At 43.7% G+C, this 18,112-nt stretch overlaps 1 protein-coding gene across 16 annotated transcripts in view; it reads right to left on the bottom strand.

Moving 5' to 3' along the window:
* TLE1 (TLE family member 1, transcriptional corepressor) overlaps window positions 1-18,112 on the bottom strand; it is a 107,311-nt gene that overhangs the window by 67,891 nt on the left and 21,308 nt on the right. For 8 of the 16 annotated variants that reach the window (XM_033236989.1, XM_033236993.1, XM_033236994.1 and 5 more), the window contains exons 5-6: window positions 3,250-3,312; window positions 1,495-1,569 (exon numbers count right to left, since the gene is read on the bottom strand). The exons of 1 other annotated variant lie outside the window; for it this stretch is intronic. In XM_033236989.1, coding sequence (XP_033092880.1) covers window positions 1,495-1,569; window positions 3,250-3,312 — 138 coding nt within the window. Of the gene's footprint in view, window positions 1-1,464; window positions 1,570-3,249; window positions 3,313-18,112 lie in introns of all 16 variants that reach the window. 7 more of the 16 variants (XM_033236987.1, XM_033236981.1, XM_033236982.1 and 4 more) reach the window with 1 other exon arrangement.

Raw genomic sequence — 18,112 nt, 5'->3', positions numbered from 1 at the left:
AGTGCCTGGATCTGGGGGGAAGAGGAGGGAGAATTGTTTATGCAGAGCTAAGCTGTCAAGTGTAATAAAGCAGCTTGAATAAAATTTAAGCTGAAAATCCACTGAAGCTCCCCATTTCAGGGAGGAAAAAGCTATTAAAAGGAAATGAAGGTCACCCTCCTAGTTTATTTCACCTAATTGACTGCCAATAGCTTACCACAGACAACCCAACTGCAGATCTGCAATTGAGAAACTGATGAAAGGAGAGTTTTCAAGCTGAGGCTCGTTCTTTAATCCTCCTTGGCTCTTATGTTTTTTCTCCATCTCCAGTTGGGATGTAATTTTAAGCTCTGATGGATTAACTGGTTCCATTGTCTGTGGCCGTCATTGGACTATGGCGCTCTTAATCCGTACAGCAGCATGTCTAATTATCATTACAAAGTGTCTGAGGGAACTATAAAGACCAGCAGGGCATCATCTCACAAGCAATTAACATAAATTGATAAATGAGTGATTTGAATCTGCTCAAGGCACTCACATATGAATAAAATCAGAAAGGATGGTCCCTTGTTTCAGCTCCTTCTTTGGCTTAGTCTGGAAGGGGAAGAACACATGAGAACCGTCTCAGGTCCTGCAGTGGGGGGCGGGGGATGAACTCATGCAGGGGATGGAATGCACGGTTCACCAGATTCATTAATGCAGAGCAAATGACTTGTGATTGACAACCAGTGGCCAGCACGGAGCACTAACTGAACTCAACAGAGGAGAGCAGAACCCGGGTGAAAGGCCAGGGAGCACTAGGGCAGACAATTAACACTTCTTCCACAGCAAGAGAGCGCTCTTTTCATTGGTTTGTCACTTAAAAATTCATGAAAGAGGCACAAGAAAGAACAAGAGCCAACAGTTACGTAGGTTCGAATACCCCAGAAAGCAAAAGGCAAAAAGCAAGGATAACTAAATGAAACGATAATTCCGAGACCCATTTTGACCTCACTGTGATCTCACATTGTAAGACAGAAGTGAGGAAAGTATTTAAAATTCTAACCTAACGCTTTTACTCGACTAATGAAGCAAGGGTGGTTTAGGTGTCACAGGATGAACTGCATTTATTTTCCCACTTAAAAGTAGATTTAAGGACGGGCAAGGGGGTGCCTGCCCTCGGACCCAGCTACTCAGGAGGCTAAGGCAGGAGGATCACTTGAGTTCCAGGCCAGACTAGACAAAATACCAAGACCCTGGTCTGTTTAAAAAGAATGTTTTTAATTAATAGATTTATTTTTTGTCCCCTCCTAAAATGCTTCTCCTGTCATCTTCCTTACGCTAAGCCCTCTTCCTCCATATACCTTAGCACACCCCAAGTCTCTTCCTCCCACCCTTATCAAATAGGTCAACGTTAAGCTACACAAATACACACACAAACACACACACACATATATATATATAAAGCCATCATATTAATAAGAAATGAAAGCTGGTTATACACACTGTAGGAGGTAGACCTGGTAGGCCACGTACCCCGATGATGGCATTCAACTCTGCCATGGTCACCTGTTTGGCACGTTCGACAGCCTGGGCCACCTGTTGTTGATGCTTTGAAAACAAGGAGAAGAAAGGGCATTAGCAACAGCCAAGAACTTCATTGTATATTCTAACAACAAAAAGTCAAATGCTGTGTGCAATGCAGGCTGAAGTAGAGGGGTTTAAACGTGGAATTTCTCAACCACACATTATTTTCACAGAACACAGGGAAAAACTGAGAATGGCAGTGCCCTTTATTTCTAAACAACACCAGTCACTACTTCTGGCTGTAAATTTTGGCTTGGAATGGTAAAAACAAAAAAGGACATAAAGAATGATAATATAGCACCTTGAAAAATAAATAGAACAGAATTTGGAAGATCGTCCTTATTCACAGAAGAGGTTCACCATGATAAGTTTGGCCTTAAGTTTACAGCAATTTTAAAATATTCGTTTTACAGCCGGGCGCAGTGGCTCATGCCTGTAATCCCAGCACTTTGGGAGGCCAAGACGGGGTGAGCCCAGGAGTTCAAGACCAGCGTGGGCAACATGGTGAAACCTCTATTTTTAAAATAAATAAATAAAAGACCCATTTTAATACCTAAAACTTTAACATTAAATCTGTTGATCACTTGTCTGATCAATCAACCTTGACACCCCCAGTCATTTTCGGAAACTCCTGGAATTCCTCTCATTCTTTTACAGCCTTTTGATTCTTTACCCTCCACAAGGCAAAGGAAGGACTCCAGCCTCAGTTCAGAGATGGAAACTCACCCCACACCTCCCAACTCCAACCACAAATAAAAACAAAGCCATACATTTACTTTGGGAGGCATGAGAATGTAACATAGAGCCCTGGATCACTAAAGTCTAATAACTACTAATACATTCAAACGGCAGACAAAGCTACTATCATATCAGACAGACAAAGGTTATACTGGAAGAGGCTGTTACAACAATAACGAGATGGTGACCATCCAGCATGGAGCAACAGATGCCAACCAGGATACCCAGTATTCCAACTCCCGGGCCAATAAGCTTTCCACCCTGTGTGAAGACGCATTCATCCCGTGCACACTTAGAACACATTACAGCATTTACTAGCTTATATCCAAAAGGAAGGTAAACTCTTCAAGGCAAAGCTAAAATACAATAGTCTTGAGTCAATTTCATAGATTACTCATATAAAGAGATTTCCCCCCTCAAAGAATGTTAAAATTAAACTTCTATGACTTTGTAACTAAACAAAATAGCTTACACATGAATATGACTCAGTAAGTTAATGTATTTTGAACTATTATCATCTGCCCCTTCAAGGACAGTATTAAGACAACTGCCTTGATACGTAAGTACAAAAGAACTACCTGCTTCCCTAGTAAACTCTACTTTGATGGAACCATTTTTACAAGTCAGTATGAGAACAGCTTTCTATTTAAAAGATAAAAAGGACACCTGAATTTTCAGTAGCTCTCAAGCTTATGCTACTTAAAGAAAGCAAAACTGTACATTGGATAGTCATTTTGCAGTTTTCCAGAGGAAAAAAAAATTAATTTGGAGGTTGAGCTATTGTCACCATTTCCACAGTGTGCCCTCAGATGTGCTGGAGAGACTAGCAGGGGGTTTACACACTTCAGCTGTAACAGATGTTCTTCACACTTGCTCCTTGTGATAAAATTAACATCTTAAAACTAGCTAATTTGCAAACAGAGAAGCAACATAATTGCACTTTAACAGCTGAACAGTTTTACTTACTTCCTGAGACAGAAATGGGATGACTTGTGCACAAATCGTATTCAATCTCTTGGCGATTTCAGTCTATAAAGACAAAGCCATACAAACATTTAGAATACACAAGCAGTTTAGAAAGGTAAAACTTCATACCTCTAACACTTTAGTCCTCCTCTCCCTTGCTCTGGAAAGGCGCATAAAAAGGTTTCCCCAGGTTATGTTACTAATACTTATCTTGAGATAAACAGTAGATATTAATCCCACTTGCAAAGTAAGCCACAACTGCACACTTTATTGGTCACATAATAAGAGATAATGAGTAGTTTAATTTAATTGGAAAATCTAGGCGGTTTAAGGCTACATGATCATTTAATATGGTGACTATATATATATATATATTTTTTTTTTTTTTTTTTTGGAGACAGAGTCTCACTCTGTTGCCCAGGCTGGAATGCAGTGGTGTGACCTCGGCTCAATGCAAGCTCCGCCTCCTGGGTTACGCCATTCTCCTGCCTCAGCCTCCCAAGTAGCTGGGACTACAGGCGTCCACCACCACACCCAGCTAATTTTTTTTTTTTTTTGTATTTTTAGTAGAGACCAGGTTTCACCATGTTAGCCAGGATGGTCTTGATCTCCTGACCTCATGATCTGCCTGCCTCGGCCTCCCAACGTGCTGGGATTACAGGCGGGAGCCACTGAGCCTGGCCAAGTGTACTTTTTCAGTGATGGCACACCATGACACGTTTATGTCATTATTGCAAGTTCATTCAAGCTGGTGTCAGGAGCCACTGCAGCCACAGCACTGTCAAAGCAGTCCAGCTTTCAAAGACAAGGCCTAAGGTGACAGAGTAGAAGAAAGACCTGCTGACCTCGTTGCCACTTGTCCCAGCTCATGTACAACTGAAACAGGATTTTATTGTTCATAGGCTTCCCTAAGTCTCAAACTTTCAACAAACCAAGAAAACATGACTAAAAACATTCCATTCTAGAGGGTGATGGTCAAGTCATGATATCCTGAGTACTCTGAAAGTTTCACCACAGTTCAATATCAAACTCAAAGGCTTCACCGACAGGTCCCACGGGTCAGCTAAACAAAAAGGTGTCCTCAGTGTCTACAGCACGGGCTGTTTTAAAGAAGGCAGGAAAGGCCCGGTGCGGTGGCTCATGCCTGTAATCACAGCACTTTCAAAGGCCAAGGCAGGTGGATTACAAGGTCAGGAGTTCAAGACCAGCCTGGCCAAGACGGTGAAACCCCATCTCTACTAAAAATTAGCCGGGCACGGTGGCGGGCACCTGTAATCCCAGCTACTCAGGAGGCTGCGGCAGAGAATTGCTTGAACCCAGGAGGTGCAGGCTGCAGTGAGCTGAGATCACGCCACCGCACTCCAGCTTGTGTGAGAGTGAGACTCCATCTCAAAAAATATAAAAAGTAAAGAAGGCTGGAAAAACCTTTGCTCTGCTCCACATCCACAGCAGTCCCTCTGCTACAAGGGACAAAAACTGACAAGAGAGGCAACAGAGGGTACTCTACTTCTAGCCCAGGGGAGGATCCACCTGCAGCACCTCCAACACCCTACAGCAATGCAAAGCAGTTCTGCTTTCCTCTATCTGGAAAGAACCAGTTCTGCTTTTTTAAAAAAGAAAAAAAAAAAAGGTCATCTGTAAAGAGGCTCATCCTTGACCTTATTTATTTCATCATTTTGTCAATGCTTACTAAATGCCACCTATATTACTGAATTAAGCAATGAAAAGGATCACAAGAAAAAAATTTAAAAGCACACAGTCCATGACCTTGAGAAATAGAGAATGGAAAAAGATAAAGTAGAAACCCCAGGAACGAAGGTGGAGCCTGCAGTGAGCTGAGATCGCGCCACTGCACTCCAGCCCAGGCGACAGAGCAAGACCCTGTCTCAAAAAAAAAAAAACAGGAAACAAAATCCCAGGAACTTTACAATCAAGCATATAAAAAACAGTAGCCTTGTATCTTCTAAGATTATTTGAATTAACTAAACAAAGTCTTTGGTTTTATAAGATTGGATTTAGGCTGACCCAACCCAATTCTACCTGACCACCAATGAGACAAGGTTACAGACAGACCATGCCTTGGACAAAATGTACTAGAAGGGGAAATGACTGGTAAAGAGAGGAAGCCCATGCATGACCTTGCTTTAGACAGCGAGGCAGATATATGCAAAAAGGGTGCAGCTGTACCAGGTACAAAAACAGAACTGGGTCAGCCCCACCCAGTTCATTTGATCACAGCCACCCACTCAAGCTACCTCAAGGTCATGGCTCTCCTCGAAAGCATGGGCAAGGCTTTCCTCTCCTTTGCAATAGGGTTCTGCACTATCTGAGTGCATGTAAAGGAGTAGAGATGCCTTTGGTGGGTATCCTACTTAGGTCCTTGCTCCCAACTCCCTACCTACCACATATTCCTGCAACATTCTGTACATTCCCCTTCTTGGAAATTCACACTTAAGGTTTCCAATTTTTAAAATGATATATGCTCACTTTGAACTCATACACATGCACACAGATGTATATACAGAAATATAAAAGAAAGTCCAAATAACCCTGAGTCCATCATCCAAGGATAAGCATGGGTAACATATTGATGATTTTAGGGTACCATCATTCCAGGTTCTCACTTATGTGCACAGAAACCCACAGTGAGAGAGACACATTTTAATACCAAGGGGTTTCCGTTATATACCCTGCCTTTCTAAAATTTGTTACTCAAACATGTGTCATCATGGACACCATCCCAGTCAATATAGATTAACAAGTACCTTGAAATATTCCACCATATAAGCATAAAGATGTTTAAGTACTATTGACACCAGGGAATATTTATGTTTCATTTAATTTTGCACAATTAATAACTCTGCGTCAAATAACCCTCCACACAGATCTCTAAAAGGAATCCCTAGATGTGAAACTGCTGGGTCAAAGTGTATGCATATTTTAAGTTGCAATGCATGCTGCCAAACTGCCCAGCAGAAAAGCTGTACCAGGCCGGGCGTGGTGGCTCACGCCTGTAATCTCAGCACTTTTGGAGGCCGAGATGGGTGGAGGTCGAGACAAGGTCAGGAGATCGAGACCATCCTGGCTAACATGGTGAAACCCTGTCTCTACTAAAAAATTAGCCGGGCTTGGTGGCGGGCACCTGTAGTCCCAGCTACTCAGGAGGCTGAGGCAGGAGAATGGTGTGAACCCAGGAGGCGGAGCTTGCAGTGAGCCGAGATCACGCCACTGCACTCCAGTCTGGGAGTCACAGAGAGACTCCGTCTCAAAAAAAAAAAAGAAAAGCTGTACCAATTATTGCAAGTTTAGGAGGGTGCCTGCTTTCCCACCCAGTGTCAATATTGGGTTTTGTTGACCTTTCTTTAATCTTCATCCATCTAATGGATTAAAAAATGACCTCATTTTTATTTGCATTACTTGAATTCTTCCTCTAGTTAAACATCTTTTCATGTATTTATTGGTCCACTCTATGTTTCCCTTCTCCATTCTTCCGTTGTTGTTTAATCATTTTTGTCTTTTGGTGGTGCTTCCTTGCATGAGACAAATATTAACCCTTTATCAGAGTTTGCTCAGCTTGCCACTTGTCTTTCAACTTTGCTTAATATGAATGTTTTGCTGTACAGAACTTTAAGTCTTTATGTTACCAAACGAAAGCATTTTCTTCCTATGCTCCTGGCCTTTAGATAAAGATTAGAATACACCAATATCATAAAAGCCATTCTTACTTTTCTTCTAGTGTGCTATGGCTGCATTTTTATACTTAACTATTTGATTTAGCTGGAATTTATTTTGGTTTAAGAAAAGGTGCCCTCATCTTTATGATAGCAACTATGTGTTACTATCTAGAATGGCGTCAAAGTAGACTTGAACATGGTCGGAGGACAGTTAAGATCGAATCTGAATGAAATGAACTTGTAAACCTTTAATAATATTAAAGTTATCAAAAATAAAATAAAGAAAAGAAAAGAAATACATACGAAAGCAAAGGCAATGATACAGTGGTCTCTCGCTGTCAGTGGGGGATTGGTTCAGAATCTTCCATGGAAACCAACATTTAAGGATGCTCAAGTCCTTTATACAAAATGGTATAGTATTTGCATATAAGCTATGCACATCTATCCATACACTTTATATCATCTCCAGATTACTTACCTAATACAATGTAAATCCTAGGTAAATGGTTGTTGTATTATTTAGGAAATGACAAGAAAAAGCCTGTACGTGTTCACTACAGAGGCAATTTTTTTTTTTTTTTTTTTTTTTTTTGAGACAGAGTCTCGCTCTGTCGCCTAGGCTGGAGTGCAGTGGCACGATCTCGGCTCATTGCAACCTCCACCCTCCTGGGTTCTAAGGAACTCTCCTGCCTCAGCCTCCCAAGTAGCTGGAATTACAGGCACATGCCACCACACCCGGCTAATTTTTTGTATTTTTAGTAAAGACGAGGTTTCACCATGTTGAGCAGGCTGATTTTAAACTCCTGATCTCAAGTGATTCACCTGCCTTGGCCTCCCAAAGTGCTAGGATTTATAATCCTAGCATGAGCCACTGTGCCCGGCCGATGCAATGTTTTAAAAAATATATATTTTCAAACCATGGTTAGTTGAATTCACAGATGTGGAACCCACAGATACAAAGGGCCAACTGTACTATGTAAGTTGGGTTAGACTGGATAAGCCTGAAACAGGAGGAAGAAAAGTTAGAAATCAAAGCTCAACCTGATGAAAAACATCAAAAGCTATATCATATGTTCTGGAAATTCTACATAAATGTTCTGGAGAAGCAGCAAATAGGAGCAATAAAGGAGAGTGTTACAAGACTTCCCCTCCGTCTGCCAGGTCTCTAAACCCTGATCTTAAAACTATCCTGACGAGCCAGCTTGACTTTTGAGTCAGAAAATCTAAATCCAAGTCTTGGACTGTTCTACTAACAAGCTGGTTTACCCCAGAAAATGCGCTGATGTCCTCTGAAATACCCTGGCAATACCCTGGCTCCTCCACCTGCACAACCTACCTCCTGGCAGGTGAGGGTACAGAGCTTACCTGACAATGCTCTGTGAGTCCTAACACATCACTAGCTCCCCAAGAGGCTTCATGAACATCTTCCCTTCAAATAATCTGGACTGCAGCAGCATAAAAACTGGCAATAATTCTTGGTATTATCTCTTGCTTCAACAAAAGAATATTCTGGTAAGATTCTTAATTTAGCACAAATTAACAAGTCTCGTAGTGACTTTATTTTAATGTATTTACTTATTTATTTATTTTAGATGGAGTCTTGCTCTGTCAGCAGGCTGGAGTGCAGTGGAGCCATCTCGGCTCACTGAAACCTCCGACTCCCTGGTTCAAGCAATTCTCCTGCCTCAGCCTCCCAAGTAGCTGGGATGACAGGCACGTGCCACCACGTCCAGATAATTTTTCTGTTTTTAGTAGAGATGGCGTTTCACCATGTTGGCCAGGATGGTCTCGATCTCCCAACCTTGTGATCCGCCCGCCTCAGCCTCCCAAAGTGGTGAGATTACAGGCGTGAGCCACTGCGCCCGGCCTCTCATGACTCCTACCCATGCTTCTATTACTGATCGGAGTGTGCTGGCAGATTAACCCGGGTATTTGACCATGCTGCCTTCCACCTCTTGCAAAGGCTAGACAGCTCCAGTGAAAAACTGAGGGCTAACTGTATTTCCTACCTAGAAATCATTTTCCTACCCAATGATGAAGACTTATTTGGTACCCGCTAAGTCATAATGCTTATAAACTTTCCCTGTGCCTAGATTTTTGATACTGTATAAGGCAACAACAATAAATCTGCATTCAAGAGCTATCCACAAGCCAAATCTGCATGAAACCCTCCACCCAGAAATGTAAGCAGCAGGATGAAGGCTCCAGCAACAAGCCTTTCTTCATGGATGGCCACCGCCTGCTGACGCAGCAGGAAGCAGGAGTCCAAATTACCCGTCTACAACAGTCTTTCATTCTCCTTACCTATGCAGCTCTCCTCACTGATTTGCATATGGTAATACATTTAGCCCTCAGCATCCCAAAATTGGTTTTTAGATGATGGCAATCTACCTGGCAAACTACTACGTAAGGTGTTCTATGTTAAGTCACTTAAACCACTGGGTCCCACCCAGGTGTCTTACTTAACAGGATTACCACCAATCTACTTCAGAGTTTCATCAAAACTGAGTGAGCTGATGAGCTGGTATGTAAGCTTAGGTACGCTATTCCACAGTGCTATACAAACATGAGAGCTCTTCCCAATCCTTCAAGGCCCGCCTCAAATTCACTGAGAAGCTGCCTTTCCCCCATAACACCAATAAACACACTCTTCTCTAGGTCCTTCAAGATCCTCCACAGCACTTACTGTCATTTGGTAAACTAAACCTATGTGCTTAAAAATCACCATGTCATACAAAGAAAGCTTCCATACAGTTTCTCAACCGCTTTCTACATAAAAGCCTTCTCAACACAACAAGATGGGAAGCATTAGGAGAACACGACTCCTACTAAATACTGTGACACATTTCTTTGCTGTACCTCCCCTACTAAAACTGATGTGAGGGTACATACTTAACATACTTTCAGAGTCATGCCTCACTGAACTAAAACTTAAATCTCCATGCACCCCTAAATTCAATGGCCAAGGTGCACCCACATAAACCATTACTAAACAGTGCTAGAGAAAGGCTGTTCACAAAAAAATAAAAACAAAATCATGTGTTGGTAAGTATACAATTCATGTACGTGTACGGTTTTATTTTTTTATTTTATTTTATGAGATGGAGTCTCTCTCTGTCGCCCAGGCTGGAGTGCAGTGGCGCGATCTCGCTGACTGCAAGCTCCGCCTCCCGAGTTCACGCCATTCTCCTGCCTCAGCCCCCGGAGTCGCTGGGACTACAGGCGCCCGCCACCGCGCCTGGCTAATTTTTTTGTATTTTTAGTAGAGACGGGGTTTCACCGTGTTAGCCAGGATGGTCTCTATCTCGTGACCTCGTGATCCGCCCATCTCGGCCTCCCAAGTGCTGGGATTACAGGCGTGCGCCACCTCACCCGGCCTTTTTTTTTTTTTTTTTTTTTTTTTGAGACGGAGTTTCGCTCTTGTTGCCCAGGCTGGAGTGCTGGGAGTGCAACGGCGCCATCTTGGCTCTCCGCAACCTCCGCCTCCCGGGTTCAAGGGATTTTCCTGTCTCAGCCTCACGAATAGCTGGGATTACAGGCGTGTGCCACCATGCCCGGTTAATTTTGTATTTTTAGTAGAGACGGGGTTTCTGCATGTTAGTCAGGCTGGTCTCAAACTCCCGACCTCAGGTGATCCGCCCGCCTCGGCCTCCCAAAGTGCTGGGATTACAGGCATGAACCACCATGCCCAGCTACATGTATGTTTTAACTGAGCTGAAATATGGCCAAGGACCTCAGAGACCAGCAATCAATCAAACGCTAGTGTATTCTGCAAGACTTTTAAATTCAATATATGGCCAAGCATGGTGGCTCACGCCTGTAATCCCAGCACTTTGGGAGGCCAAGGCAGGTGGATCAGGAGGTCAGGAGGTCGAGACCATCCTGGCTAACATGGTGAAACCCCACCTCTACTAAAAATACAAAAAAAAAAAAAATTATCCTGGCGTGGTGGCATACGCTTGTAGTCCCAACTACTCGGAAGGCTGAGACAGGAGAATTGCTTGAACCCGAGAGGCCGAGGTTGCAGTGAGCTGAGATGGCGCCACTGCACTCCAGCCTGGCAGAGTGAGATTTGGTCTCAAAAATAAATAATTAATTAATTAATTCATTCATTCATTCATTCAAGATATGGTCTTCTAAGTAGCTTAAGAGTTTAGGATTCTGTAATTCCTTAAAGTCTCACCACCTTTTCCTACTTCTCACACTTTGTCTAATTGCAATGCGGAAGAGCCCCACTCCTCAGCACCTGCACACTTCCCCACTACACATACAGTAGTGCAGCATAATGAGTGCTGTTTGTAGCTCAAAACAGGGCGAGGACTGCTTAAGAGTAATTGCCCATGGGCCTCAAAGCAATCCAATGGCACCTTGCCCAAAGTCAGCTTAGGGAGGGGAAACTCCACCAGCATTAAATTGCAAATTGATGGATCATAAAAAATGGTGCTTATGCTGAGGGCTGGCAAACTGATCTTCTGGTTTCTTTGAATCAAGCGGGAAGCCAAGATAAAAACACAGTGGAGTGTTGGTAAGAAGTGTCTGGCAACAGATACATGGGCAAGAACATGAAAACAAAGCACACAAAGGAAATAAACAGATAACCTCTAAATCCCTTCTGACTAGAAGTTTCTGAGTCTGTGAAATGACAACCTTAAATCCAAAAAAAAAAAAAAGTACACAGAAACCTCACCGGCAACCAAACAAAAATGTAAATTTTGTTGTAAGTAAGGTAGGTCATTCAGAAACGGTTAAGGCAGTTTTTAAAAAATTAACAAAATTCAATGATGATGCATCCTCAGGGAAACTGGAACAATCGTACGTTACTGATGACATTAAATTGGTAGCGCTGTCTTGGAAAGCAACTGGGCAATGTGTTTCAAGAGCATGAAATTATTCAAACCCTTTGGTAAGGCTTCCCACAGCTAAGAATTTATCCTAAGGAAATAGTTCAAATGAAAAGCATTCCATGCATGAAACTGTTCACTGCAGCACTAGTTTCAAAGGGAAAAGAGAAAAAGCCAGGTAAAGATGTAACAGCAATTCAACACATCACAACCATCTGCCCAGTTTTTGAGAAAGTTAACATTTGCCCTCCTAATAAATCAGTTGTCTAACACTAAGAGAACAGTTAAATACACTACACACAACCCACAGGCATGGCGAGTAGCCATTAAAGTCATATTTATGATAATGATGCTAAAATGACCAAGACATTCACTAGATGACACAGGAGGGGAAGAAACAAAGACACAGTGTTAGTATGCCTGTTTTTTTTTTGTTTTTTTTTTTTTTAAGGGCCGGGCGCTGAGGCTCACACCTGTAATCCTAACGCTTTGCGGGGCAAAGGTGGGCAGATCACCTGAGGTCAGGAGTTTCAAGACCATCCTGATCAACATGGTGAAACCCTGTCTCTACTAAAAATGCAAAAAAATTAGCCAGGCGTGGTGGTACATACCTGTAATCCCAGCTACTCGAGGAGCTGAGGTGGGAGAATAGCTTGAACCCAGGAGCTGGAGGTTGCAATGAGCGGAGATCGCAACATTACACTCCAGCTTGGGCAACAAAAGTGAAACTTCGTAACAACAACAACAACAAAATTAGGAATGTGGCCAACCACCTTAAGTTGATATCCAAAATTAAAGGAGTAATTATGCTGAGGTGGTAGGGTTTTTAGTGACCTTTTTTTCCTCCCTCTAGTGACTTTGGAATCATTGCCCTTGACTTACTGTTCAAACGTTTGTTGTTGTTGTTTTGAGTCAGGGTCTAACCCTGTTGCCCAGGCTGGAGTGCAGTGGCATGATCTCAGCTCACTGCAACCTCTGCCTCATGGGCTTAAGCGATTCTCATGCCTCAGCTTCCCGAGTAGCTGGGACTACAGGTGTGCACCACCACATGCAGCTAATCTTTGCATTTTTAGTAGATGGGGGTTCACCATATTGGCCAGGCTGGTCTGGAACTCCTGACCTCAAATTATCCACACGCCTCGGCCCCCCAAAGTGCTGGGATTACAGGCACAACAAGCCATTGCACCCAGCCAACTTACTGTTTACATTTATTACATCAGGAAGAGAGATGAGCACCGCCAGGCGCACCGCCAGGCCCACCACGTTTGCAATCAACAGTGGCCCTGAGACACAACAATGCTGGCAAACCTGGAACCATTTGGGTACCCAGCCCTCTTACAATCCTCAGATCACACGTGGGGAAAAAGAGGTCTAAAGGAAATGATTTGTCCAAGATCATAAAGCAAGATTAGAAGCCACATATTCCCTGCCTAGTTCTTTTTTTTTTTTTTTTTTTTTTTTTTTTGAGACGGAGTCTCACCTCTGTTGCCAGGCGCAGAAGTTGGGAAGTGGGAGATACTCACGACAAGAAAGAGCTGATGAACTCGGCCTTGTCTGCAAAGCAATGCAGCTGCTGAAAAGCCATACAGTCCAAACAGGGCTGCAGCAGCACAAGGCCAAGTCGGCATGATCCCTCAGCCAACAAAGGGACTACAGAAAGTGACTCTCATCTGTCAATGACAGGGTCACCGTGCCCTTGCTACCCTAGCAGAGGTCTCTGCACAGAATAGACAGTTTATAAGGGACCTCAATTATAAATTGCAAACCTTAAGTAAATGAGTTGTAGCCAAACTCCACTTTAATATTCTCCTCCACAGGCAGAAAGAATGATCCATCAACCCTAACATCAGACCATCTGGCCCACCAGCAGAACAAAATCCACAAACACATCTCTAGTTCCCGAAGATGACATCTTATTTTTATACCTAAAGAAAATGAGGAGCCAGGCATGGTGGCTCATGCCGATAATCCCACCATTTTGGGCGGGATGGATCACTTGAGGCCAGGAGTTTGAGACCAAACTGGGCAACACAGCAAGACAGTACCTCCACAAAAGAAAAAAAATTTAATTAGGGATGCATGCATAAAAACTGTGTACCAAAAATGATACACACAAAACACAGCAAATAATCTTCCAATACTCCTTTTCCCTTCATAGGAGAGGAAGAGTTCCTTTGCCAAGAGACCTCCTTCAGGATATCGGCTACTCAAGAGTCAAGATTTCTCCCATCACAGTGTCTTGCTCACCAATGGCTCATGAAAAGGTAAATTCGTCTTTAAATCTAATGTGTCTGAGTAGCTTTTGTTTAAAATGTAATTACGCCGACAAAATGACTAATCACATTTTTGGGAAATCCAAATTTTAAAAATGTGGGGAGGTCGGGCACAGTGGCTCGCGCCTACAATCCCGGAACATTTGGGGGGCCGAGGCAGGAGGATCCCTTGAGCCCAGGTTCAATTTGAGACCAGCCTGGGCAACATAGGGAAACTCAGTCTCTCTTTTAATTTTTAAAAAAAAAAAAAGTGAGGTACCTTTAAGTTGACCTTATAATGGTTAGTGAGGCTATCAGTGGTTCTCAAACTCCAGTGTACACTAGGATGGCCTTGTGCTTGTTAATACGCAGATGATTAGGCCCACCTGCAGAGTTCCTGTTGGAGTCTAGGCCTGAGAATATTCATTTCTAACAAGTTCCCAGGTAATTCTGAGGCTCTTGGACTGGAGACCACACTTTGAGAAGCACTGCCATCTATTTCAGCAGCATCTACTGCTTAGCACCTGACAGGTGCTCTGACGCCCACTCTCTAATCTTCATGTGGTCACCAAGTGCCCCAGGAGAATAGACTAAAAGGTTAAAATAACTTGCCTAAGGTCAGAACGAGACAGTGGAGAGGAGAGGTCAGGCCTGCCTCTCTCCAGAGCCTTGCAGCAACATGAGGGCTGCCCTCTCACACATTTTTACAAAACACTTGAGGCAAGAACAGAAACCGGGGGTGTAGGAACACATTTGCCTTCTGTGGAAAACCTCGCACAATATTCATTTAAGTTATTCCACCCATGGCAATGTATCTCGCCCCTTCTTCAAGCCTGTGATTAAAACAAAACACAGAGTACCAGACGACAGAAACCCTTTAGTGGCTCAACTAATCAGAACACAAGTCACCAATTACTGGCAGATAATAACGTTTATGTTCCATCTCCCCCTCACTTGGCAGCTCCTGCAACATTCTAAATCTGAGCTCTCTCCAACTGGGCCCAGATACTATCCTTTCACTCCCCATCTTTCACACTCGCAGCTTCTCTGAAAACAAGGAGAGGTTAAAAGAAAGGAAGGAAGGGGGGAAAAAAAAAACCATGCTGAAGGCTGCTCGGGCAGAGATAGCAACACTAATTGCTCCCATTCTCTAGCTCCTGGTGAGGCAGATTGCAGGGGCCTGCATCTCCGGAGAAAGCTCTCCTATCTTCGCAGCAGCTCTCAGCAGAGCAACTCAAGTGCCCTTAATTGTTTATGTTCTTAATGCAGAGCCTCTTGAATGCATTCATTTTTAATAGCAGGCTTGAGTGTGGGGCCCATCAAAGAATGACAAAGCAACTCTATTCATTGGTTCTCCTTCCTGCAATGATGGTCTTTTGATTTATTTGCAAATGACAAGCTTGCCAGGCCCCACTTGAGGGCTGCCCTCATTTTTTTTTTTTTTTTAAGAATTCAGTTGCATTTTCCAAGATGAAGTTGAGTCTGCAATGCCGTTTGTGTAAATTTTTCCCCCTTCAGTTCCTTCTAATTAATGACTTACTTAAATGTTTTGACCCAACTGTTGCCAAGCAGAGCATTTGGGCTTTAATTTGTCATTTCGGTAAAGATGCATCTTTGACAAAAGCATCACAGCTGTTTTAGTTCCTAAATAGCACATTTCCATTATTCAGAAACCCTTGTTATGGAGTTCAGAAAGGGTCTGTTCACAGGAAATTGTATTGACTTGTCCCAGGACAGAAAAAGGACAGCTTTTGGTGGCCTTAAAGGAAAATGCACTCTGTGGTGGAGAAAGAAATCTTTCTCCAAACTCTGCAGAGTGAATCACAGATCACCACCGTGAAGTCATCACCTACTCTCCTGTGGAAAGAAAACAAGCCTCTCCCTGGGCCACACCCCAAGCAAGCCTGTACCTTTAACTCTCTTCACAGATCTTAGTCATTAGAGAGCTCATAAGAAATGAGATAATACCATATAATAGCAGGATTAGTGGGAGGAAAAGCAGACTACATCATCATCATCATTGGATGAAGGTTAAAATTACAATTGTGAAACGAAAATATGCCTGTATAGCCAGGCACGACGGTGGCTCACGCCTGTAAGCCCAGCACTCTGGGAGGCCAAGGCAGGCAGATCATGAGGTCAGGAGTTTGAGACCAGCTTGACTAAAAATACAAACATTAGCCAGGCGTGGTGCTACACACCTGTAATCCCAGCTACTCAGGAGGCTGAGGCAGGAGAATCGCTTGAACCTGGGAGGTGGAGGTTGCAATGAGCTGAGATCACACCACTGCACTCCAGCCTGGGCGACACAGCAAGACTGGTCTCAAAAAATAAATAAATAATAAAATAAAATATGCCTGTGTAAATAAAGACAAAGGCCTGAAGCACTGCTCACATCTGTCAGAGCACGGTAGGAAGATCGCTGGAGACCAGGAGTTCAAGACCAGCCTGGGCAACGTAGTAAGACCTCATTTCTACACAAAAATTTAAAAAATTAGCTGGGTGTGGTGGTGTGGCCTATAGTCCTAGCTACTGGGGATGCTTAGGCAAAGGATCACTTGTTCAGAGTAATCCTTAGTTTAGAGTTTGGAGTTATGATTAAGCCACTGCACTCCAGCCTGGGCAACAGAGTGAGATAAAAATATGCAAAAATCGGCCGGGCGCAGTGGCTCAAGCCTGTAATCCCAGCACTTTGGGAGGCCGAGACGGGCGGATCACGAGGTCAGGAGATCGAGACCATCCTGGCTAACACGGTGAAACCCCGTCTCTACTAAAAATACAAAAAACTAGCCGGGCGAGGTGGCGGCGCCTGTAGTCCCAGCTACCCGGGAGGCTGAGGCAGGAGAATGGCGTGAACTCGGGAGGTGGAGCTTGCAGTGAGCTGAGATCCGGCCACAGCACTCCCGCCTGGGTGACAGAGCGAGACTCCGTCTCAAAAAAAAAAAATGCAAAAATCAGCTAGGCACAGTGGCTCACACCTGTAATTCCTGCACTTTGGGAGGCCGAGGCAGGCAGATCACTTGCGGTCAGAAGGAGACCAGCCTGGCCAACATGGCTAAAAATACAAAAATCAGCTGGGTGTAGTGGTGCACACCAGAAATCCCAGCTACTCAGAAGGCTGAGGTACAAGAATGGCTTGAACCCAGGAGGCAGAAGTTGCAGTGAGCCGAGAGATCACTCCAGTTTGGGTGACAGAGAGAGACCGTTTCAAAAAAAAAAAAAAAGCAAAAATCAAGTTACCTCTGAATGTTTCCCTAACACATTGAAATCTTCAGCCAATCTAGATGGTAGAAAAGGAACTTTCTACACAAGGTTTCCATGGGCCACGGCTACAGCTGAATAACACACATACATGAATAACGACTGCCACTCTACTTCCTGAGCAACTTCTTAGGGAAAGCAGCTCTCTGCAAGGAGGTCTAGGCCCCCAATCCACATAATAGCTCCAAGTTTGATATATGTATCAAAGCTATTGGCCCCTCAAACTCAGTGCTGAAACTTCAGCTGGAAACTCTCAGCCCCTAAGCTGAGCTGCTGGGGAGAGGTGGTCCTTTGGGAAGGAAGATAAAGTTGCTGCCTTCCCAGATGGAACCTGGAATTATGTTTTTAATCAATATCACATGCCAAAAAACCTGCAGTGCTCCACAACTTACTCTCAAAGTAGCGAGGATACTCAGACCAGGCATGGTGGCTTCACATCTGTAACCCCAGCATTTTGGGAGGCCGAGGTGGGTGGATTGCCTGAGGCCAGGAATTTGAGAACAGCCTAGCCAACACGGTGAAACCCTGTCCCCTGTCTCTACTAAAACTACAAAAATTAGCCGGGCGTGGTGGCACATGCCTATAATCCCAGCTACATCAGGAGGCTGAGGCACAAGAATTGCTTGAACCCAGGAGGCAGAGGTCGCAATGAGCCAAGATTGTGTCACTGCACTCCAGCAGCCTAGGTGACAGAACCAAGACTGCATCTTGAAAAAAAAAAAAAAAAGAAGGATGTGTAAAGGAAGCCGGAAGTTGTGGTGGGCAAGGGTAGGGATTAAAATTTGAAGCCACTGAGGCAGAAAAATAACTTGTGAACAGTTAACAGTTAAGAAGT

This window comes from Trachypithecus francoisi, unplaced genomic scaffold (assembly GCF_009764315.1).
Source record: "Trachypithecus francoisi isolate TF-2019V2 unplaced genomic scaffold, Tfra_2.0 Lachesis_group16, whole genome shotgun sequence".
NCBI classification, from domain to species: domain Eukaryota; kingdom Metazoa; phylum Chordata; class Mammalia; order Primates; family Cercopithecidae; genus Trachypithecus; species Trachypithecus francoisi.
Note: the sequence above shows the minus strand (reverse complement) of the source record. Positions and strands in the feature narration are given on the sequence as shown.